This window comes from Rhinolophus ferrumequinum, chromosome 2 (assembly GCF_004115265.2).
Source record: "Rhinolophus ferrumequinum isolate MPI-CBG mRhiFer1 chromosome 2, mRhiFer1_v1.p, whole genome shotgun sequence".
Classification (NCBI taxonomy): domain Eukaryota; kingdom Metazoa; phylum Chordata; class Mammalia; order Chiroptera; family Rhinolophidae; genus Rhinolophus; species Rhinolophus ferrumequinum.
The window spans coordinates 58,092,860-58,117,546 of record NC_046285.1 but is presented as its reverse complement, the minus strand read 5'-3'; the positions used below and the strand labels follow the sequence as shown (position 1 = coordinate 58,117,546).

The 24,687-nt window shown below is 46.8% G+C and overlaps 1 protein-coding gene across 3 annotated transcripts; it reads right to left on the bottom strand.

The window, feature by feature from the left end:
* Positions 1-528: 528 nt before the first annotated feature.
* On the bottom strand, positions 529-24,687 carry BCL6 (BCL6 transcription repressor). 3 transcript variants are annotated; one of them, XM_033123804.1, is made up of 10 exons: positions 24,576-24,681; positions 13,993-14,031; positions 12,714-12,885; positions 10,895-11,116; positions 8,106-9,077; positions 7,369-7,553; positions 5,815-5,982; positions 4,643-4,773; positions 4,391-4,528; positions 529-1,736 (listed from the first exon to the last, which is right to left on the bottom strand). In XM_033123804.1, exons 3-10 carry the CDS (start codon positions 12,872-12,874, stop codon positions 1,593-1,595), a joined length of 2,121 nt encoding a protein of 706 aa, XP_032979695.1. In that variant the 5' UTR covers positions 12,875-12,885; positions 13,993-14,031; positions 24,576-24,681; the 3' UTR covers positions 529-1,592. The 3 variants fall into 3 exon arrangements, with proteins under 3 accessions (XP_032979695.1, XP_032979706.1, XP_032979712.1); XM_033123815.1 differs by lacking the exon at positions 24,576-24,681 and adding an exon at positions 15,186-16,255; XM_033123821.1 differs by lacking the exon at positions 5,815-5,982 and having other exon boundaries at positions 24,576-24,687.

Genomic DNA, 24,687 nt, shown 5'->3' with positions numbered 1-24,687 from the left:
ACAGCAAAGGCACCAAGGCAAGAAATGTATGACTGGGGCCAGATGCCTTCATCCTGACCCCTGGAGTCCAGCAGAGAAAAATTGTTGATGAAGCCAGGAGGCAAATGATGAACCTTTTCATCACAAAATGGGCAAATTCTCCAAGGCCCAGAGGAAGAAAAAACTCACATGCATTTGTGTCAGACAGGATAGAACTGAAGTCATTAAAAGCTCAGCCTAGAGCTCTGAGTGAAAAAAAACAGAAAGAGGGAACCAGCCAGAAATAGAGGTGAGAGGTCCATCCCAAATCCTCCACCGGAGCTCCTTATGACCAGAGTATGGAGTTTGCAGCCCATCCAGGTGCTGGGAGCCAAAGATGGGCCCCTGCCCAGCTACCGGGAGCAAGCCTTGGCCTTGGCCTTTCTGAGACTCCCCCAGCCAGCAGCTACTGCCCTCCACGAGCACTTCCCACTAGGTTAAGAGAAGAGGAAACCAGAGCCGTTCAAATCCCGATTCCAACACAAGGAAGGACCCCCAGAACAAGCTGACTTGACTTTTCAACATTTTATTCTTGTATTTGTACAGCTATATTTTACAACGCAGTAATGCAGTTTAGACACAGCCAAACCCTGTCTCCGGAGTAGTTATAACACAAGCATGACGCAGAATGTGATGGATGAGACAAACATTCCCAAAGAGAGCTTAGTTAGTGACAACTTCAAGTCCCTGTGTCTGCCTACACTTCAGAAAGGGATGGCACGCTCGTCCATCATTGAAAACTTCCATGAAAAAGGCACCGTAGGACACGTTGTATAGGTATATACAAACCGGAAACTAGAACAAAACTACACATTTTTCCTTCCGCAGCTTTTTTTGTTCTTTTTTTTTTAATACACACTTTGTAAATTGTAAACCTTCACTTGCAAAAAAATACAAATACACTGAGGCATTTTAGACAAAATATTTTCTTACTTATACAGATGCAATACTTAAAATATTCTCTTAAGTGCTCTTTCTCAATAAAGATTCTCAGATCCGTGTCTGCCTGCAGATACAAAATCGAGCCTTTAACACAGTTTTATATTTTTAATATATCTTTTTTAGGTTTATATATATTTATTTTATATATATATATATTTATATATTTACAACTCTGCCATATATTCCTTCACCTTTGGTTAAAAAAATTAAAGCCCTCTCTTTGATAACATACTGAAGTCTCTTCTTTTAAAAGAAAGCACATTTACATACAAAAGAAACATCTGTTCCCACAAGACATGTACATTCCTCATTTTGCAGACTAAGTCAAGTCAGAACTTTTGCATACTCCCCCACTTTGATATATAAAATGATTTTGCTTTTTGCTGACATGGTTCGCCTTACACATAGGAGAAGCAATATTATTTTCTTAATGTTTTACGGCAGTGGGGGAAGAGGAGCTGCCTTGGCTCCCAGTCCCCACCCCCCTCCCCCCTCCCCCCACGCCCAGCTATGATTTGCACTAGTGGATGAAAGAGGCACTACATCATGGGATGAACATTGTAAAGTGTTACAGTATCCTTTGGGTAGATTCTGAGAAGGGGCTCGAATAGACAGCATCAACACTCCATGCTTCAGCAGGCTTTGGGAAGCTCCGGGGGCAGGTCAGTGGCGGACACACGGTATTGCACCTTGGTGTTGGTGATGGCGCCGTGCTTCTGGCGCAAGTGAAGACGCAGCTGGCTTTTGTGACGGAAATGCAGGTTACACTTCTCGCACTGAAGGAAAACCAGAGGCAAACTGTTAAAGGTCATCAACCCAAGAAATGTGTCACTATTCAAAGACCCAGAGAAGGACATTCCCCCTGTGAGTGATTGGGCAGCTCTTCCTTCTGGATGGCCAGGCTAGAAGCCCATCCGAATCCTAGCTCGTACAACGGGACCCTATCATGCTTTGTACAAATGTCCCTCCCAGGCTCTCCATAGTGTTGCTCATGCTTTTCCCCTGCTTGAGCTGTATTTCCCGCCTTAACTCCACAAGTTCAAGTCCCATCCAAAAATGCAGTTCAGATGCAAACTCTGATTATCAAGGCTTCCTTGCATCTCTTTAGGATGATGATAATCCCTCTTTCCTTTGAACCTCTGTAAGAGTTCTAGCCTTGTCTTATCAGGTGGGGAATGCTTTCAGGGCACTGACCCCTGCTTAATAAATTTTATCATCTTCCTAGTATCGAGTAGAATATACCTCTGAGGCAATTATGCATTAAATCTAAACACATTTGGACAAATGGACTAGAACAATCTGAATTCATGAAAATTCTTGAGTCTAAGATACACTTTTAAAAATGCAGTTATAGTCCCTCTTAGAATGTACACCTTAGATAAGCTAACAAGGCATTTGCAAGTAGAGCTGTTTTCTCACTTTAATTCAATAAATGGATGGTAATAGTTTTAGTGGAAAAGTTACTGAAAAGTAAAATGGATGACTAAAGGTAATGGGGTAATCTACATGCAATCCTGAAACAGAAAAAGGACAATTAGGTAAAAAACTAAGAATATCCAAAAAAAGTATGGACTTTAGTTTATAATAACATGTCAGCGTGGGTTCATTCGCTGTGAAAAATGTATTCTACTAACATAAGATGTTTAAAACAGGAAACTAGGTGCATATGGCAACTCTCTACCGTCTTTGCAACTTTAATATAAATTTAAAACTATTCTCAAATAAAAGGTGTAATAAAATACGTTCATACAGAGAATATGTTTTAAAGTAAAAATGGAAATAAATTTACAACAATTAAAACTAGAATGGGTGGGACGTAACTAGAAAGAACCCGGTCTCAGGAGACATGGGGCCCATCACACCCATGCCACCCACTGCTGTATGTCCCAAGTGCGTCATTTCTCTCTGGGCCTTGGCTTTCCCTTCGTAAGCGACTGAGCTGATATACTCTGCAGGTCCCTCTTAACTCTGACATCTTGTGCATCTGGTCTTCTAGAGAATAATTATAAGAGCACATATTTATTGCACCCTCACTATGTGCCAAGCACCACTCTGAACATTTTTGCAAATTGGTTAACTTAATACAACAACTCCATGAGGTAGGTCCTACTATCCGGCTCCTTTTACAGGTGAGTAAGTTAAGGTACTGAGAGGCTAACGAAGGTGCCCAAGAACAAACAGGAAGTACCAAGATATTCACTCAAGGACTGACACACAAGCGAATGAGAATAGCTACACTTTAGAGGTGAGCATTCGTGATATGGGTTAATCACCATTCATGTATTCGTTTTTGTGCCCCTCACTACGAGCTTCATCCCTAAAGTGGTTTCCACATTGTAAGCAAGGGGGACTCTCTTTTCAAATTACATGGAAACTGGGAAGGCAAATGAGGCTCCAGTCTCGGTCCCGTTCTGCCCTGAGGTGCCATGGAACCTCAGTGACTGAAGGAGCACAGTTTAAACGCTGTTCACCTGTAGCCTCCTCACCATTTTATAGAGAAAGAAAACTGGGCCCAATGAGAGGGTCGGGGCTTGACCGCGGCCCCCAAAAGGGCCAGTATCAAAGTCAGAATAAGAACTCAGATAACTCAGTTGCCCGGCCAATATCTTCCCCTCTACACCAGAGATCAGCAAGCTATTTCTTTAAAGAACCAGATAGTAAAATTTTAGCCTTTGTAAAATATTTTATATTCTCTGACACAACTAAACTCTGTTATTATACTGTGAAAGCACCCACAGACAATACATAAAGAAGCATGGCTGTCTTCCAATAAAACTCTTAATTTAAATTTTACGTAATTTGTACATACCACAAAATATTATTCTTTTGGGTTTTTTTTAGATATTTAAAAATATAAAAACCATTGTTAGCTCACGGAATGATGAAAAGTTAGCCCACAAGCCTTAGTTTGCCAAGTCCCTGCTCTAGAACACTATAATTCCACCCACTGATCATGGCCTCTTGCTGCTGGCCACCTGCTCCTTCTTGAAATGACCTCTTCTTTTTTTTTTTCCCCTATATCACCACATGCTTCAGATTCTCCTCCTACTCCTATGACTGTTCCTTCTCAAACTCCTTACCTCCTCTTAGGTAGACATCAAGCCCAGTATAGGAGCATGTTGCAAGCACTCAGTAAGTATTTGTGGAATGAATAAATGACTCCACAATCTGTGTATGCATAGTCCAGACCTCCTTCCTAAGGCCCAGATCACCTAGCCCAATATCCCCATTTTAAAGATGAGCAAACTGAGACCCAGGCCAAGGTCAAGCAGGGTGTCTTTGAAAATCAGGCCCAAATCCAGGTCTTAGGACAATTACTTTAGTGATCATCCCACTGTGTGCTTGAAATTGGAGCAAACAGTTCTGCTGCCCCACTCTCCCACCTCCCTGCCCCTCCCAGGCCAGCCAATAGCCACAAAGGTTTCCGTACATGGTAAGGTTTCTCTCCTGTGTGGATTCGCAGGTGGCTTTTCAGAGTCTGAAGGTGCCGGAAACGAGTGCCACAGATTTCACATGGATAGGGCTTCTCACCAGTGTGGATGAGCACGTGGGCACGGAGGTGGGCCACCTGAATGGAAGAGCAAAGTGTGAGAGGCTCTGTCTGGGTGAACAGCAGACTTCCCGGCAGCCACTCATCAGCATGCCAAGGTTGAGGGATCCTTTCCTCACGCCCCCTGCTCACCTGTACAAATCTGGCTCCACAGGTTTCGCATTTGTAGGGCTTCTCTCCAGAGTGAATTCGAGTGTGTGTTTTCAGATTGGCTGGCCGGTTGAACTGGGCCCCACAGATGTTACAACGATAGGGTTTCTCACCTATTACAGAGAGAAAGTGGAAAAGTAAAGCCATATTTAATGCAGGTCACCATAGACCCTGGCCCTGGGATTTCAAAGCAAGCTGCCCTTCCCGGAACCACTTCGACTTTCTTTCTCTTGGAAGATGTCACAGAGAGGATCCAGGGCCCTGCCTCCTGGCCTGCCCCCCACCCCGCCGCACACACGCACATCAGCACTCTTTGATCACAGGCAAGAAGCATGGGGGAGTAGAAACAATGCCAAGCGTAGAACAGGGAGAGAGCAGGGTCTGCGGGACTTGGACAAGTCACCCTCCTTCTCTGGGCCTCAGTTTCCCTCTTTAGAACCTGAGGGGCAAATTTAGATGACCTGGGAAGGCTCTTCTAGCTCTTTGCGTAGATAAGACTGATTGAATAGTCAACCCACTCACACGGGAGATATAATCAGGCTGCTCTGATTTCTCTTTTTTAGAACAAACATGCTTTTCCGCTTGTGGCAACTACAGCTGGATTCCATTTGCAACAGAGGTGGAGCCTGAGTTGGAGTAGATGCTCAGACAGAGGAAACCAATAGAAAGGCTGTGCCTTCCCTCATGGAAAGTTTCTGGGATAAAGGCCCCATTTAAAATACCAAGAGAGAGTCAACTTTGGACAACAATCAGGTTATTAGAAGCTACCTGGTAAAGGAATGTGAGTTGATAAGGAATAAGCCCTAGAGGAAATCAAGAGGCTTTTAGTTTTTTTCTGGCTTTACAAAAACCAAATCTACCTTGCCTCTCTCAGTCTTAGTTTCTCCCCCTCTACAGTGGGATTAACACTTCTGACACCAGCGTAGGTAGAGAAGCAGGACAGAGCATCTCAGGAAAGACAAAGGAGACAGGGAGTGGACAAGTCACTAAGCAAGACATGACAGGGCGAGGCCCCTCGTTCGGGTCAGGATGAAGCCTGCTCCTTGCCTCACCCCACCAGGTAGCATGGCCCCACATTACTTTCCCTGGGATCCTCTCCCCTTTCTGATCCGGGTAACCCTGGCGAGTTCAGGTGAGGTGGGGCAGGGCCATACCCGTATGGACGGTCTTGTGGCTGGCGAGGTTGCCCTTGTAGCGGAAGGAGGCCTGGCAGCGGTCACACTTGTAGGGTTTGTCACTGTGGGTCTGCAGCGTGTGCCTCTTGAGTGAGGCCTCCTCAGAGAAGCGGCAGTCACACTCATTGCAGAAGAAGGCCCCATTCTCTGTCAGAGGGTGGGAGGGGACACCAGCATCAGCACGAGGAAGGGAGGTGGGGCTCCAAGGCCCCTCTCCTCTGTGGCTACCCCCAGTGCCCCTGCCCGCCCAACATTCACAGAAACCCAGGACACAGGGCCTATGGGGATTTTATTTTTCTTAGCATTTAGAGTCTCAGTCATGAAGGAGAAAGGAAACAGATTTGAATATTAAGGTGCAGAAGGGAAGCTCAAACCAGCAGGTACCCCTATGGCCTGCACCAGGTTGAGGAAAGCTCAGCAGGACTCTTCCTTCTCTGGAGAGCACTGAGAACTGACGCTTCTTATCGGTTCATAGTTTTATTTGCATTCATACATAGGGGCCTTGGCAAGACCCTTCATGTCCCTGAGCCTCTGTCTGTGTCTCTATCTCCAAAATCAGGATAATAAACCCCTATCCTACCTACTTCATAGGACACGATCTAACACAAAGCATTATAGGAATGTAAGATATAAATCAAATTCAACGATACTTTGAAGTCACTGGAGGAGGATTAATGACAAACATGGTCACCCTTGCCCCGATCTGGATTTCATGTCTCCCAAACACTTCTGCAAGATTGGGAGACCAAAGACGATGGTGGGAGTAGAAACAGAGACCCAGAGAGACGGAACCAGAGTGCAGAACAAAGGCAAATGGCCAGGGGGACAGGCAGGGACAGCCCCTACCCTCCCAACTACAGGTCTACAACCCTCTGCCAAACCTCTGTGTAAATAACTACTTGTTTTGTTTACATATGTCATAGTGGCTCACCCTAATTCAGTATTACTGGGCTGTATTACTACAGCCAGAGCTGCGGGAAGATGAAAACTTTTTCATCTCATAAACATCAGGGATGCCAATCACAGACTTTCCAGAAACTGCAATTTAATTATTCAGTTCAACAGTCTAATTTAGCAAACATTCACTGAGGACCCCCTTTGTTCTAGAGACTCACCAGGACCTATGGGAAATGCAGGAATGGATCAGTTCCAGTGTTTCTTCTTACAGAATGGACAGCCTAGCAGGGTGAACTAACATTTGCACAGATCCCGCACCAGAATTTTGGGTCCAGAGGGGCTGAGAAAGCTCTGGAAGTTACAGAGCCAGCCCCACAAGCTACCTCTGCTGGAATGAAGCTGAAAATTCTATGTGGTCATTCTCTTTTACCCCAGATTAACTCTAATTCCCCATCCCCTGCTTTGGTCAGCCTAAGCAGTCAAGAATGGGGCAATTGGCTGGTGATTTTAAATGCCAATGGACTTCCAATTGGGAGCTTCTCCCAATCGGTGATAACAGCGTAAGTAAAATGGAAGCACAAACCCCATGGAGCAGAGATGGAGGCCTGGCAAGGGGATGGAGGGGAAGGAACTCACCACAGCTGGAATCCGAGTACTCAGACTGGGTCTCTCCCATCTCCTCTGGGAACGTGGGGCCGGCGGTGTGGAGGCACATCTCCGCATGCTGCGGGGACTGAGAGCCACAGGATGTGCACTTGGGGGGGTGCAGGTAGAGCGGCGAATGGCTCTCACTGCTGCTGCGAGGTGAGCCTGTCAGGGACCTGTGGGCAGGAGGAAAGCCTCAGCATCTGGAGCAGGGAGGAGCAGTCTGCCCGCCTCTATGCCATCCCCTCCTTCCTGTGCTCATGGAGCCCATTTGCCTCTCCGGGACTGGGGCTGCAGAGTTATCCTCAAATCTGCCCCCAACAGTACACACATAGAGATCACCGATGGGGTCAAACTAGCCAACACCCCACTCCCAGATCCAGTTTCTTTCATGCAGTATTGCACTCTGCAGCCTTCCTCAGTCCAAGGCAAGTATGAGGATCCCCCTGTCATACTAGGACAACGGGAGCTGCCTTTGGGATTCAGGAAAAGCTTTTCTCCCATAGAAAGGAATTCTCTCTCTTGCTATGAAAAAATATACGGAAGCTTATTTAATACCCTTCCTTACTTAGGTCAATTCAATCATTAGGCACTTAACCCACACCTCTAATAAGCTCAGCATTTCAGGCAAAAAAAAGAACACAGCCCCTGAGTCCATCAAAAGAAATGACCTCAGCACACTGCCCAGGTAACCCCTGACCCCAGGTCTGGAATGCCTCTGAAATCACCTGTTGACGATGTTATTGAGCCGGCTGGCCTGTGGGATGGTAGAGTCCTCCCCGTTGGCGCTGAGCTTAGTTGGAGACTGGAGGTCAAGGTTCTCAGGCTCCATGGGTGGCTGGCAGGCTGGTGGGGCTGTGTAGGCTCGAGGGGAAAGGCGGCCCATCTCGGCCTGCTCAGGCCCCTCGGGTTTGGCATTCTGGTTGAGGCTGTTGAGCACAATGAACTTGTATTTCTTCCAGTTGCAGGCTTTGGGGTCTGTGGGACTCTTGGCCGGAGGGGAGCCAGAGGTCTGGAGGATGCAGGCGTTCTTGCTGCTACAGGACTCCGTGGGCGAGTTGGGCTGGCAGTCGGACTTCTGGGGGCTCTGTGGACTAACCAGACCCTTCCGGTTTAGAGGCGCATTGGGGGGCTCAAAATGCAGGGCAATCTCATCCTCCGAGGAGGGCCTCTCTTCTTCCTTGCCAGCCTTGTCACAGGTGAAGTATGGGGCATTCCGGGCCGAGGGGGCAGCAGGCTTGGGGCCCTCAGCCACACTGTAGTGCATGTCACTCCGTGTGTCCTCTGGTGCTGCCTCCTTGGGTGAGTAGATGTTGTTGTGGCACACACTGGGGGACATCTCCATGGCTGGCCGGCTGTACTCCCCGGGCATCGGCCTGGCACTGTCGCAGGAAAGAGCCCGCTCCTTAGGGAAGGGGTTGGCCACAGGCATCCGGGCATCCCGCAGCTCCTCATCGGAGAAGAGAAAGCTGCTGACGGGGAGGTGGCTGTACACGGGATAAGAGGCTGGTGGTGTGGAGAGGCCGCTGTACAGGCTGGGGGCGAAGGCTCTGCTCTCACACCCGGGGGCGTTCCTCAGCGGCAGGTTGTTCTCCACCACCTCACGACCCCGATAGGCCATGATGTCTTGGGGCATGAGCATCCGACTGTTCAGGAACTCTTCACGGGGAGGCTTGATGGCCGGAACCATCTCTGCTTCACTGCAGGAAAGAAAAGAGAGAAGACACCGGCCGGCCTCCAAATTAGAACTATGAAACAGACGATCTTCTAAGGGACACTGATCTATGCAACCACAGTTGTGCTTGGGTCAGCTAGACATAGGAGATATGGTACTGGAGCAGGGAAATACTTGCCATTACAAGGCATTTATGTTAGAGGTCTAGCAATCTAGCCCACAGTTGGGAAACAAGGCCTAGAAAAGGAAGAGAGTTATCCACACAGTCTATGCCTGTTTAGACATGATCTTGTACATTTAAGTCATATATACATATTTATATGTGTGTGTGTATATATATATATATATGTAATGTATATATATACACACACATACATATATATGTATATACAAATTGAAACATAAATATATGTATACATATGTATGTGTGTGTGTGTGTGTGTGTGTGTGTGTGTGAGTTTGAATCTGTAATTCTTTGGATTACTATAGAATGTAAAGCTTTCACAGCCCTTATCTCATTTCACTCACACAAAATCCTGCATGGATGGGAAGTCAGGTATTATTGACTCCATTTTATACAAATGGAAACTGAGGCTCAGGGAGGGAAGAATTTATACAATGTTGGTGCCACATGTTCAGAAGGTCATAGACAAACTGATGCCCTGCCAAAGAAAGGACTCGCCCTAAGTGCTGACTGTAGTGGTGGGGAAGGGTACTTTGGAGAACAGGCAGCATTGCTAGTGCAGGAAGCCCTGACTCTGAAGCAGCCTGACCTGGTTTCCAGCTGTGCCACCTAGCAGCTATGTGACCAGGAACAAGTTACTGAACCCCTCCGAGTATAGGGCCTGACCCAGAGAAAGTACTCATAAATGATGACAATGATGATCTAGCCACCATTATCACCCACAGGAGACAAAGAGCTCTAGCTGCATATACTTGAAGGGACATTATGTGGGCGAAAAATAGGCCAACTCAACGTGATCACATTTAACAGAGCTAGGACCAATGAGTGCAGGTTAAGGGAGCCATTTTAACTTGCCATAAAAAGGAGCTATCTAACTGTCCAAGGTAGACTGCATGGCTCCGGGAACACTGACTTACTGGCTACTGGAGGTGTTCAAACAGAGAATGGAAAACCTTTTGCTTAAGAAGGGATGCAATCACCCCAGAGCAGCGAGTCAAATGGTTTTAAAGAAGTCAAGCCCTGAGTTTCTGTTGCACTTAGCAAAGCTCTTCACTTCTTTGGCTGTCAGATTCCTCACCTTTGAATGACGTCTTAGCAGTCCTTGAGTAGGGGGTTAGACCCAGTGAACTCAATTTAAGTCAATATGTGTCCTCTCTAGTGGGAGCTGGGCGACATAAAAGATGAGTAAAGCAGCCCACAGTCTGGTAGAGGAACTAAGGCACATATGTAAATAGTTAAAATAGAAGTCTAAAGGAGAACTAAAACATATATGCAAATAGATGAAATACAAGGAAGGTCTAAAGGACAGGCCACAGGCTTTGGAACCCAGAGGACGAGCTGAGGAAAGAGCTGAGTGATAACCATAACATCTATAGAGGAGCTGGCATCAAGCTTGGCCTTGCAGAATGGGTTGGAGGCAAGGGCGTATCAAGTGAATGGAAGAAAGCAAGAGGTGGGGATGCACAACACATATCTGGATAGCAGTAAGGAGTCAAGTTGGCCTGGAGTGCAAGAGTTAAAAAGGGCAGAAGTGTGCAAAAATGGTGGAAACGGAGGTTGTGACACATTATAGAGAATTATTTTTTTCTGTATGCGTGCATTATCGAGGGTTTCTGATTCCTTCCATTTCCGAGACTTCCATCAGGGTGGCAGCTCACCTGGCCTTGATAAATTTCCGGCACGTGTCCACAACATGTTCCATCTGCAGGTACATAGCTGTGGCCATCACGGCCATGATGTTGCCCTCCCGCAGATTGAGGCGAGATGTGTACATGAAGTCTAGGAGGATGCAGAACCCCTCCGGGTTGATCTCCGGATCCAAATTGATCACATTAAGGTTGCATTTCAACTGGTCTGTGAAGATGCTGTAGAATAAGCCACTGCAAAACGAACAAATGTCTCACTACAGCTGACATATAGACTGTGTCATCAATTACAGTCAACATCATGTACAGCCCCTCTTCTCTGGGCCTAGCTCCAGAACTTCCATGGCAATTAATAACAGCTGTCACTTACAAAGAGCTTACTAAATGCCAGTGAGTCATTAAGCACTTTACATATATGATCCTGTGTTCTTTACAACCTTGCAAGGTAGATTCTGTCATTCTCCCTCTTTACAAATGGGGGAACTAAGATCAGAGAGGTTAAGTGATTTTTCTCAAAGTCCCAGAACCATGTTTTCCCTTTTAGTCTTAACTGTACAGATGACCAGAGTTAAGTTTAGCACTCATTTGCAGTAACTCTTTTCGTCTATATCTTTGGCATAAGCATTTCCCTTGTTGTTTCCTCACATTGTCCTTATTTTAAAAATCCTATTGTATTTTTTTTTTTTTAGAACCACGTTGGGTATTGATGACAAATAAATAAAATGATGCCTACATCTACATTCTACTGATTTTCTCTAAAAGCCCATAGATTATCACAAGGTCACTATCCCTAGAAGACCCAAGTCCAACTTCGTGTTGTGCCTCCATGTTGTCTGGCAAAGGAAAGAGCAGTCAGTTAGAAGCTAGAATTCTGGGTTGGTTGTCATCTCAATTCTATTCTTTCTAGGCATGTTACCAGAAGAGAGCCCCAGTAAGTAACTATGCAACATAGGGTAAGATACTTAGCTTCTCTGGACCGTGGTTTCTTTATCTGCAAAGTACGAACAACAGCGTCTACCTTACAGGGTTGTGGCAAGAATGAAAATGTAAAGGGTATAGAATGACGCCTGGCACGTACTCAGCAATTGGTTAGCATGAGCTATTACTTTTGGATCTCTATACACCTTTGTTTTTTTCCACTACTAAAAAACAGGTGCTGTTGTAGATGTTGAATAAGTTCTCTACTAGCAATAGAGATCCCTGACTCTACATTGGCTCCTCTATGAGTGTCTTCATTTTATCATCTATAAAATGGACATAATCATGCCATCCATAATGCAGGCCACTGTGAATATCCAGGGAGACGATGTAATATAAAATTTCTCTGAACACTTAAAATCCTTCACAAATATGAAGAAATAATAGCGGGCTCACTTTCATTAACTTTCATATACTCTGAAACACCCATGGAAATATAGCCACAGTATAAAATAAAATACACCCATGGAAATATAGCCACAGTATAAAATAAAATACAGTTACAGAACAAAAGAGCAAAAGATTTCAAATTAACTTGCTTAAAATATCTTAAAACTCTCTTTCACTTTTTCACTTTTCACTGGTGAACCGAAGTTATTCTCAATGTTTGTCCCAAAATATCCTTTCTTGAGATAGTGTATGATTTCTTCTCCCTCTATTCCCACAGAACAGAAACTCTTTCTTCTCTAAAAGTGCATGCATTCATTCACTTTCTAGGATCCTACTCCGCCAGGACATACGCTGGAGGTCTGGAGACAAATGAGACGTGATCCCAAACGCAGCAAAAGGCCCACACGTTCCGCCTCTCTCACTCCCCTTGTATTGATCTATCTTTCCCTTCCAGACCCCTCACCTGCAGGCCATGAGGACTGTCTTATGGGCTCTAAACTGCTCACGGCTCACCACTATGACAACATCAGTCAAGATGTCACGGCTTCGGAGGCGGTTAAGATTGAGAAGAACATCACTGGCATGGCGGGTGAATTGGATACAGCTGTCAGCCGGTGAGGCCATTTTGTCTTCACCTGAAAAACAGAGTCAAAATCCTGTTAGTCCTCCAGAACCTGTTTCCTGCTTACCAGGAGTGCGAGAGAAGGTAGTTCAGCCTGTTACCATACAGAATGCAAACTAAGGTCCCTTGTGTTTGGTCTTTAAACGATTCATGGCCTATCTCTGGGCATTATTAGTCACATCATTAAAATGGGGAGAATAAATTTTATCCAACAAGTTAAAATAGAAAGTCCTTTAGGGGGAAAGGGAGGGAAATGAATATTTGTTGAGTTTTTTCCCCACATACCAAATACTCTGCCAGCACTGAGGGGCAGTGAGTGGGTGACAGGGCAGAGAAACCAGGCTTTGAAGGTTAGCATGCTAGCTGTGACTTGGAGCAGACTGTTTAATGTTTCTGGGCTTTGGTTTCCCAAAATGGGAGTCGTAATACGTATGTGTTTGTAACAATTAAAGATGTCTCCCTGATCCATAGTATAGCTCCAAAATCATAGCTTTTCTCACCAGTACCTTGTTTCATTTTCCCAGCCACCATCTGTCTCTCCTGTATTAGGCTTTAGAACTATCTCAGTGTACCTCGGGCACCTAGCATATTGTTGGTGCATACCATGTTTCCCCAAAAATAAGACCTAGCCGGACCATCAGCTCTAATGTCTCTTTTGGAGCAGAGATTAATATAAGACCTGATATTATATTATATTATATTATATTATATTATATTATATTATATTATATTATATTATATTATATTATATTATATTATATCGGGTTTTATATGATATTAAAATAAGACTGGATCTTATATTAATGTTTGCTCCAAGAGACGCATTAGAGCTGATGGTCCGGCTAGGTCTTATTTTCGGGGAAACATGGTAGTGTTTCCCTGAATGGCTACATTAATTTGAACTAAGAAATGAGCAAGAGAATGAATGATCACACAACAGTGTCAAGATAGTCTAATGCAAGGGTAAAGGGTGAGGGGCTGGGAGTGATGGAGAAAACATCGGCTATCCTTCATCTCATCTAATGAAAAGTGGCAAAGTTCACACAAACATTTGCACTGGCAAATTCAAAAGAAACATTTTGTCCACAAAATTTTAAAGCATATAATTAAATTTACTTACCCAATGCCTTGGTTCACAGTCCAAAATTTTGCTTAAAACCTGCAGGGAAGAGAAGAAAAGCAAACAGAAATTGATTTAATGAATTTAAGATTGTCCACTATAGTCTTATTTTAGGACACACGTGTTTAGTTTTCCTTTGATAGCTGCAGACTGCCAGCTGGTGCGGTTTTACCACAAGCTAGAAAACATTTTTCCAGCTCGGCTCTTAGGAAAACAACAGGCACCCAAAGCCATGCAATAATGCTTATACCCTGAGTACTGGGAGTACATTACATACATTAATTACATATACATATACACATATATTTCCTTTCTCAAAGTGAAAAATGTATAGCATCCAAAAGCCCTTGAGTTTACGGGAAAGAAAAAAATTAAAGAAAAGAAAAAATTCAATATTAATGAGGATGATCCTTCAGGGGCCTAAAAACTCCAAACTTTTCAAAACCTGCTAAAATATTATCTTTCAAGTCTTAGAGTGATTCCACAAGGCCAACAGGTTCAGTATCTTTATCCCAATTTCACTGGTGACAAAACTGAGACTGGGGTTCAAGTAGCTTGCTCAGGACAAACAGCCAGACAATACTTCCTGACTGTCTGAAACACAACTGAATACAGAAAGTACAGAATACAACCTGAGATGGCATATCTATGCTTTTCTTAAGAATCTTTGCCTTCTGTTTCAAAGTTTCCTCTCCCTTCCCTCCTGGGTCTAAGACCAGATATAGTGCCACTAACTTCCAAGTTTGTGCTTCCCTGTGCTGGTGAAAGATTTAATTGTGTGGTCTACCTGAGAACTGGCCGGGGAACACTCATGAAACATGTACCCTCTCCAAATTGGTTTCTCTACAACAAAATAATTTAAAGTACAGGTATAAGACTCTCACTTATGGTTGTATGTGGGCTGCCAAACAAAACAATATCTGAACTCTCTTCCCCGCCCCCTTTTAGAAAATCACAGTCCTTTAGAGCTATTTTCCAGGTAAAGGGGCCTGAGGCCAGGGAGGTCATGTTAGGCCACATAGATGGTGAGTGGCCCGGCCCTAGGTCTTCTGGCTCAAATTCCTATCCCCTTTCCAAATCAGCCTACGTGCTGTAGAACATGCAAGACAGCACCCTGATGTGGGTGAATCTCATTTTTAAGTTCCTTCCCCCACACAAACACTTTGCCCCCATTCCAGGCTGCTGAGTCTTACCAAATGAGCACTCTAAAATGAGAGGTTTCCTTGAGTCTGTAACCAAACACTCTGACATTTCTCTGTGGTCCCAAGTGCCAGTCACTCAATCTCATTGGCTTCAAGGTTAGTGTGTGCATGTGAGTGGGTGGGGATAGGGAGAAGAAAATGGGGGAAGGGAGAGGACAGAAAAAGACGAAAGAACCTATTTACTCCTCTCCCCATCCTAACCCAAAATGGGCGAAAGAGATACGCTAACTTGGTGCTCCCCAAAGTTCAATGATTGTCTCCTTCAAAAAAGAATGCTGAAGACATGTGAGGCCTATTTATAAACCCTCTCCTCTTCCCCCATGAAAAAGATCCTTAAACACTTCTGGAATACCTAAGGCTGTCCTTTAGCCAGCTTCAACCACCAGCTCGCCTGTGGATTTCCAGTCACACACTTTTGGAACCACAGGAAGCCCAGATTTGCCATTTCACCTTGACAATTGGCAGTGACTCAGTCCAGATTTGGATTGAAACAAACAAAACAATTCCCTTTGGTCTACTGTCAGCCAGGCTCTGGGATGGGCACTTTTTACCCTGAACCTCTGCTTGGGTTGGCCAAAAGGAAAAGCGCATACGCTAAGGCCCATGTCCTTATTAAGTCCACTCCTTCCTAGGCTACCTCTGTCTTAGGAGGCCCACAACTAGTGAGTATGTGGGTTATGGTGGATGTGGGCAATGGACTGACTTCTAGATGCCACAGTTGTGGAGGCCCTGCTAGCACTTGGTTTTTTTTTGTTTGTTTTTGTTTTTTTACTGACCACTCAGCTCTTTCCAGTTCATTATTGCATCTGATCCTCATAGCCCTGATTTACTGGGAAGGACACTGAGGCTCCAGGGGATAACCCTTGCCCAACATCTCAAAACTAATCCCCAGCGAGTCCTGGACAAACCTGTCTGCTAGCTTCAGCCAACTCACCAATGGCACACACAAAACTCATTCCACAAAAACAACTAAGAGAGCAGAGCTGTCCAGGAGAAGCTAACAAATGCAAGGGCACCTGACCCAACCCCGCCCCAGGCGCAGTAACCAAGTGAAAGTTAAACGTTGACTTCTCCACCATCCCCCTTACACACAATTTCTCTTCTTTGGTGCTTTCCCTGTGTATTTTCAATTAGGCACCTTGAGGAGAAAGCAGATCCTTTAAAGGATTCAGAGAAGAAAAACAGAGGGACCTCCACCGAGCGAGAGAGAGAGAGAGAGAGAGAGAGAGAGAGAGAGAGAGAGAGAGAGAGAGAGAGAGAGAGAGAGAGAGAGATTAGAGAAGGGCAAGAGGCGAGGTTCAGAGCGAGAGCAAGCCAGTACAAAGACCCCATCCTTTTCCTCCCTCCTCCACTCCGCAGGCACTAGGCAGCCCATTATCTCGCTCACACACACGGGCCAATTCCAGCCCTGCGCGCCGGAGCAAGCTGGCTCAGATTTGCCCACCCTCACGATTCCGTACCTGTCTGCCAGGGACCGCCCACCCGGGGGCGTTGTGCTCGCACCGCTGCCCATCTGCCTCCAAGCCCCGCAAGGCTCGGCGGAGGCCCTATGGTATGACCGTGGCAGCCCTTAATTTGGCAGCATTCAGATAAAAGTTTTCGTGCACCTCGGTAGCTAACATTATGTGTGCCTCTCTTTCTTTTTTCTTTCTTTCTTTTTCTTTTTCTTTTCTTTTTTTTTTTTTTTCCTGTTACGCCGTCAAGGCAGTGGGCAGTCAGGGGAATGGCACAGCCCTCACATTCCCGGAACGTAGTCGATCTCAGCTCAGCGGATTTCACAGAACACTCTCTGCCTATCGCCGGCTCCAACGAGAAGTAACTTTCCAGGAAGCTGCCGGCCTCCGGCAGCCGCCAAGATCGCAGCCTGCGCCGCGCGGGCGGCCGGGGATTCACCGGAGGGCGGGGGTGTGGGGGGGCACCGGGGGAGGCTCGCTGGGAATAGGCGCACTTTCCCCTAAATCCCTGGGCCACACCGTATCCAGGGACTCTTAGAGCTCACGTAGTCCAACCCTTCCCTTCAACAATTTTATAAAAGGGGAAAGTCAGACAACTTAGGAGCAGAACCGGTCTAGAACCCAGGATTTTGAGTCCAATCCGAGGCTCATTTCATGACTTCAAGTTGCCCGATTCCGGTTTGTTTGCCTGTGGCGTCATTTCTTTTTTCTTGGCCCTCAACCCCTCGTTTTTAAGAGGGTGGTTAGGCGAGGCATCCAGGTAAAAAAGATTAGACTCCCTAGGGCTGAGGGTCTCCATCCAGCGCGCCCCAGCCAAGCTGGAGGAAAAACTAAACCCAAAGGCCCTTTCCGCCTACGTTGAAAAGTAGGGGAACCCAGATCGGCTGGGTTTCCGCCCTAAATCTTCAGAAAGGAGTTGCCAGTCCAAACCTGGACCGGTTTCGGGATTTCCGAATTCGATTTCTCCAAAACCTTAGACACAGGATTCAGCAGAGGCCAGGGCGCCGACCCCACCGCGCGCACGGTCGCGCTCCAAGGTTGCCTCGCTTTCTCGTGGCCTTCCTCGGAATTATAACCTTTGGGAGCCATGTCCTATTTGGTCTCAGTAGCGGGCTCAGAGGGGCGCTATCAGGGACCGGGGATGGAGGGGCGAGAGGGGGACGGGTGCGAAAGACTTAGCCTCTAAGGTCTCAGCCGGGTCCTAAAACTGGCGGTAGCTACACAATGCGCTGCGCATCACATAGGCGGCGGAGGCGGGGTCAAGGTCCGTTCATAAAGACTGGGCCACTTCAGCCTCAAAAAGTCCGACTTTGAGACTTTCTCATCCCTTCGCATAGTGGAATAAACATGAAATTTAATATGGGATGGGGTGAGAATCTAGGAAGGGAAGTAAAACTTAAATAAATGCGCTTATTGGAAATTAGGAGTCCCGTGGTTCTCGGAGCTAAAATCTAATCATGTTTTACCGCTGCCTAACACTGGAGGGAGCCCTCTATCAAGGCTTGAAACCACAACCCCTAGTCGCCCTGCCCCTCCTTCCCATTGACCTAGTTTAGGCAGTCTCAGGATATGGAGAACTCCTTCTGTCCTGCCCCCCCCCAACCCCACCTCCGCCCAATCCCGGCCGGCCGTTGGATTATTGGTAATCTAATAACTCCAATACCTCGCTGAAAAGTCCAAAAGAGAATGTGGAAGTGCAAAGTACTGTTTAGGGGAAGGGACCAGAAATTTTAATAAGGCTGGAGCTGCCGCACTGAACCCCGCATAAGGGCTCCTACCAGAGCACTCCCTTTCTCCGCAGCATCTCAACTAAGGATCTGCCCGGATCCAGCCACAGTGGTCCGGTGGTAGGGGGTGGAGTCAAACCGCTGAGTTGTTTTTCTTGGGGGGGGGTGACACTCTTCGCTGCGGATCGGGAGGGTGGGGAGTCGACAATAGCAATAGATGAAAGCGATTTTTTTTTTTTTTAACGCGGTGGCCTCGGCAGTCGTTTTGGGTGACCGAGGTGTTCGAGTACATTACGTCCTTACTTTCATTTATATCACGTTTCCTGCCAACAGCGCTCTTGCAAGCCTGCAAGCTTCTAGGAAATGCAATAAAATAGAAGGATGTGTTTTATCACCAAGATCCGAAGAGGAGCTGCTGAAGGGACGCTCTCCATGCTCCCAGCTCGCGACAGCCTTCCAGAAAGGGCGGGCAGACAATGCCAACAAACCACGTCCCGGAGCAAAGATATCTCGGCCATCCTGGCTGGATCGGGCTCTGCTTTTGTAAAAAGGCTGGCGGGGAAGGGGAGCGGCGTGATCTCCCCAAGCAAACAATGCCTTTAAAAATCCGATCTGGACAGAAGTCAGCCAAGGTTTTTATTCACGTTAATGAAGATGGAAGGCACTAACTGTCCTTGGAAAGCGATGAGTCAAACTTGACCGCTCTTCAAACACGTCCCCAGATTCGTTTCCAGCCCGAACAGAGGCGCATTTCTCCGACGCGGCCTCCAACAGCTCCCGCAGTGGGAGAGGCTGAACTCGATTCCAGCGGACCAGGGTGGTGGAGACTACAGCGTCTCCCGAGGGTGTACGCGCTGGCGGTCGCTAGGGGCCGCCAGCAGGCGGACGCGCGTTTGCCATCTTAAGTTTTGAGTTCTGAGAAAGAAAACTTTGCTATGAAGCTGTTGTGGCACATTCTATGAGGATTATACTCCACCTGTCCATATGATCCACCTACATACCTGATTTCTCTCCAAACCACTAAGCAAAATTTGGAAGGAAGCGGAGGGCAGTGATTTTAGTATCCAAATGTGAGCCTGAGGTGCAGCAAGATGCATCTCTGCATGTCAAGGGACAGGGCCTTAATCATCCCCTAAGAGAAGCGCACCCCCCAAGATCTGAGACCCCTACCCCTCAGAACAACAGTAGGATTTTCAGGTCTGTTACTGAAAATCTTAGGCGATATTTTCTAAACAAATTCCTCCAAGACAGTTGGAGAAGAGTTTCCAACTATAGTGACCTAAGAAGTTGAAATCATGGCTCTCTCTGTTATCCCTTTCTCTTAGATACATCAAACATCAAAGGAGCGAAGATAAACTTGCCTTTGACTTTCAGTCATTGACTTGGAAACGAAAAGCTGAAAATCTGGTCCCGACTAGGTCACTAAGTCACGATTAACAGCAGCCCCCCTCCCCGCCCACTCAGGCCTGTTTCCTCAACTGTGAAGGGCTGTATGTCCTAGAGCCCCTATGGCATCCCTCCACTACCGACTTCCCCTCGGGAGAGACCACAGCGACAGGGAGATAGAGTGAATCAAAACGGGTTATTTTATGGTTCTCTTAGGGGAAGCCGATGTTCACCGCTAAGCAACGTGGACCAGACAAGCATACTGAGGCTTTCTAATTTTCATCCATCTTACCAAAACTTTGGAGGTCAGATGTTATCCTCATTGTAGGGTGCCCTCCTTGTCAGTCTTAGTACCTGGTCGGGATATTTGGGGTCCCGAAGGTGACGCGGTCGGCTCACCGCGTAAGGCGGGGAACTCGGTCAAGACCTACCGCTAGGTGGCAGACTCAGTCCATCCTAAAATCACCGCGAGGCCACAACCTTCCACACTCCGCTATTACCCACAACCTGTTTTTTTTTTTCTTTTTTCTTTTTCCGTCGGTTAGGGGGAGGGGATTGCCTCCATAGGCAAAGATGGAAAACATCTAATTGACTGGCTGTAATTCCATTCTTCCCGATACTCACGCCTCTAGCAACCACAACACATAATTTGGAGTTGAATTCATGTATCATATGTTCGTTTTTTCCAGCCCGAAATGCTGAATGTATTGGGAAGGGAAAGGGTGCTCTTGTCTTTACAAAAAAATAGAATGGCACTGATGGTATTTAGCAGAGCTCCCTGTCAAACACTGGTCGTCCAGCAAAGAGAGTCGAGAATAAACTCCTGATCCCCATGGAGAAAAGGGGGTCCCACCCAGGCTTACTGAGCTCGGCAAAACCGGAGTGGGGGAAGAAAGGACGAGTACGGTCTTTCCGTGGGGCTGCTGATCTCGGACCAGGAGAAGGGGAGGGTGGAGAGGAGCCACTCTTGGCCTCCAGTGGGGCGAGGAGAAACCGGCCAGCTTTGCCACAACACAGCACCCTCACTCGCATCACTGCGGCGGCATTCCCACTTGTTGCGCAGTGCAGGAAACCGGCACGCGCCACACTATTTTGACTCCCACAGGGCTACAAACCCAGCTACAGACCAGCCTACCATTGCCCCACGCCATCCCCAAACCTCCCTCCTCTCCCTTTCATGTACACCACCATCACCGCCAGCAAAAACTACAAGACTTCCAGTCACTATGGTTTTTTACACCAAAATATTCCTCTTCATCTCAATGTTAGACAGGCAAAATTCACGTGCTCTGAGACACCAAGTCCAAAAGGGAAGGGGAACTACCTCCACCTGGAGAACTCGCCTACTTCAAGCCAACTAGACAACCCTTCTTTCTCTCTCTCTCTCTCTCTCTCTTTCTCTCTCTCTCTCTCTCTCTCTCTCCTCCTATTATGACACTCTCTCACTTCTTTGCCTATTATGATATAATCCTAGCTGGAAAGCAACTTTATTACTACCCACTGTTAAGATCAACTGCAAAATTCTTGAAAAAGTTTTATCCCCCCTTCCTAAAGAAAAAAATTCTTCATAAGGTCGTTTCACAATATTTTTCAAATATTTGACTTTTGCACATAGAGTTTCACCCACCGAGGGGTGGCGCTGCCGCACCACCTCCTCTGAATCTCTTAACTTTTTCTCCACAAATGGGCTGTTGAGTGTGGCTGTGGCTACCCAGCAGGGGAGAGAGGGAAGGAAGGATTTTGACATCTAGTCATGGCTACCATTTACTCAACCAATAACTGGAACTCTTCAAGGTCCAGCAAACAACAGTTCGAGAATTTAGAGTCCCACCCCTGTCCACTAAACCCAGAATGAATTGGACAGTCTTTTCAAGAAAGCATGGGGTAAAAACCTTTCAAAACTGAGCACAGAGAAAAAGGCCAATTGGAGAATTCCAGCTTCTTCTGGCTGCCTTCTCCTTCAAGTTGCTCAGCTTTCACAAACAGCTTCTAGTCTTATTGTCACTATCAACAGACCCTTGAAAACCATCCAATGCTTGGGCCTGCAGTATTGGAAAGCCTTCCAAAGAGTTGGATATTGGAAACTTCTATTTATAAGTGGGGGGAGGGGATTATTTCCAATCTACAGGTTTTTATTTTGGCCTGAAGACTCAACTGCAGTCATTTTAGCAAGGGAATGCCCATCTCCTGGTGTTCTTTCCATTTCCCCTCCCCCAGAGACAAATAGCTCTTCTTCTTTTTTTAAAAAAAAAATGTATATATTTTAAGCGAGAATGTGATTTCACCTCTTTGAGCTCATGTTTGCTACCTCCAGGAATAGCGTGTGGACTAGGGCCAGATGAACTTCAACTTGGGCTGCAGATTTACGAGGTTCTGTTCCAGTGCCAAAGACTCTTGGTAGTAAATAGTGAGCAAAATAGATACCTGTCTCCTGACGAATCTTGCCAGTCCCCCTCTTTTTAAAAGTTATTTATTAAAACCACATACACCTTGCAAAGAAAAAGGGAAACTGGCAGTCTTTCTAGAGGAAGCCGGTGGCATCGCTTAGAGCCACAAACTGTATTTCTAAACAGCCCTTTCCCTGGTTCCCTCTCTCCTGCCCCACTTTTTTTTTTCCGGACAGTAAAAAAATGCATCTACTGACACTCATTTTACTTAAAAAAAAAAAAAAGAAAGAAAGAAAAAGTAAAGCAATACAAGATTTTCTCCTGGAAACTATAAACTGATTGAAAACTAAATAAATAAAAGATTAAATCAGTTTCCGGGGAGGGCGTGGGGGGGCGGGGGCGGGAATGACCAGCTCTCTGAGACAGTCAGGGACACAGTAACAACTCTAGACTTTCAGCACCCTGTTTGGGATCATTCCCCCTGCTCAGTTGTCAGGCTTCCCCCACCAATCTTAACCACTGAGAGAAGGGAATACAACATTTTTAAAAGGGGTCTTTTTTATTCTTGTTTTTTTAGTCTGTTGTGTTGTGTTTTTGTTTTCCATGGGGAAGCTTTAAAACTCATAACTGCAACACTAGTTCCATTTTCGCCAGAGTTCCAACAACACTGCATCATACAGGCAACGCAATCCACAGTTCTCAAGACATTCACCACGGTCACTACATCCGGCAGTGGGGTGGCCCCTCGCTCCCGCTGCCCTCGAGCGCAGCCGATTTCTGAGGCTCCAACTCCCTAACCGCTCCCATCCCCGGCCGCCGCCGCCGCCGCCTTCCCCCATTCCTGCTCCCTCGAGGAGAGCCACAGGTTGCAAATCCAACCAACCTCGCAATCCGTTTTTGCACAATCACTCACAAAGATCTCCCTTTCGCGCCCGTGCCCCCTCCTCCCGCCCCGGATCGCCGGGCCAGTACCACAAAGTGCCCTTCTCTCCTCCCGGGTTTTGCACGTAGGAACGCGGGCTGGGACTGTTTGTTTTCCCCTAGCCCAGTGCAAGGACCTTGGGAATATGAAGACTGACGTCGGCCACTCTTCGGCCTGCAATTGTCATTTTACAAAGCTTGCACCATGGAAAAAATAAAATAAAATGTAAGAAAGAGGGGTAACAGCCGTTGGGAGCTAACACAGAATCACGCAGCATCCAAAATACAAACACCGCGACCGCCAAGAAATCCCGCCACCTTCCCGCTCAGCTGGGCTGTCCTGTGAAGGTTCCCGGAGTCCCCGCACGCTGAACAGCACCGCAGGTGCAAACGCGCACCCCTTTGCCACCCACTCCCCAAATCACTGTCCCGCCATCACCTGCTACCCTTAGGATGGGGAGAGGGAGCGTGCGGGGGTTCTCCACTCCCTCGACTGCAACCAAGAAAGAATAATTTTCAAAGTATTCAACATCCCCGCCCCCAGGCAAGCTAAATCTCCCACAAAACGCAGGGGAAAGGGACACCAAAACACTCTCATCTCGTTAGGAAGATCACGGCACTGAAAAGAAAGAGTAGAAACTATACTTCATCTGGGTTTATGGAAAAAAAGAAACAAAAACAACAACAACAACGAGGAGTTCGCTTGCATTTTTCCTCCCAAATCTCGGCTCGGAGGCAGGGAATCTAAAGGACCGAGGCCGGTGGAAGGCAGCCAGCGAGGCAAGCGAGCAGGCAGCCTCCCTCATCGCCTCCCGGAGTTACCAAGAAGGACGGGAGAGGGGAAGGAAGGAGAGGCGAGGGAAAGGTGGAGGGAGGGAGGAAAGGGGAGGCTGGAGCAAGGGAGCAAAAAAGGCAGTTTGCAAGCTAGAAAAGAGGGGAAAAACACAGCCGCACGAATCCAGCGAAATCACAAGCCGTACGCAAGCAGGCAGCAGAAAGAGCGAGAGCGCGAGCGCGAGCGCGCGTCCTCTACGCGGTTTAGGGCCAGACAGCCCCCAGACTTGCGCGAATCACCCCCCAAACACTGTCTCGTCCTTTCTGCTCCGGCCGCCCCCTAACTCCCCTTCTTCCTCTCCTCCACCTCTTTTTCAAAAACCAAAACAACACAAGGGAGGGTGGCAAAAGCCTCCCCAAACCGGCCGCTTCACTCAAAGACAACAAGAATAAAATAATAAATACATAAAAATCTATATCCTAGAGTGGGAGAGACGTGGGACTAATCTTCGGCATTTATTTTTAACACCTGACAGCTAGAATAAATAAATATATACATTTATATCAATAGATACACATAGGAAACTTGGAGCCAAAGCATTTGGCAAGAGCGGAAAAAAAGAATTAAAAGGTAAAATAATGATCATGAGCAGCGGCGGCGGCAGCGGCACCAGCGGCAACAGCAGCGGCGGCGGCAGCGGCAGCAGCGGCAGCAGCAACAGCAATAATCACCTGGTGTCCGGCCTTTCCTAGAAACTTCTTGCATCACCACTTCTAAGAACCCCAGTTCTAAGAATCAACAGAGCTCAATTCTCGGAATTTGAGCTGCGGACTTTACCACTGC

Coding starts and splice junctions, on each gene's coding strand:
- BCL6 (XM_033123804.1), bottom strand. CDS start 12,874: ATGGCCTCACCGGCTGACAGCTGTATCCAATTCACCCGCCATGCCAGT. Junction 11,117..12,713: donor ACAGTCCTCATGGCCTGCAG/GTGAGGGGTCTG, acceptor TTCGTTTTGCAG/TGGCTTATTCTACAGCATCT. Junction 7,554..8,105: donor CTCAATAACATCGTCAACAG/GTGATTTCAGAG, acceptor TCCTGCCCACAG/GTCCCTGACAGGCTCACCTC.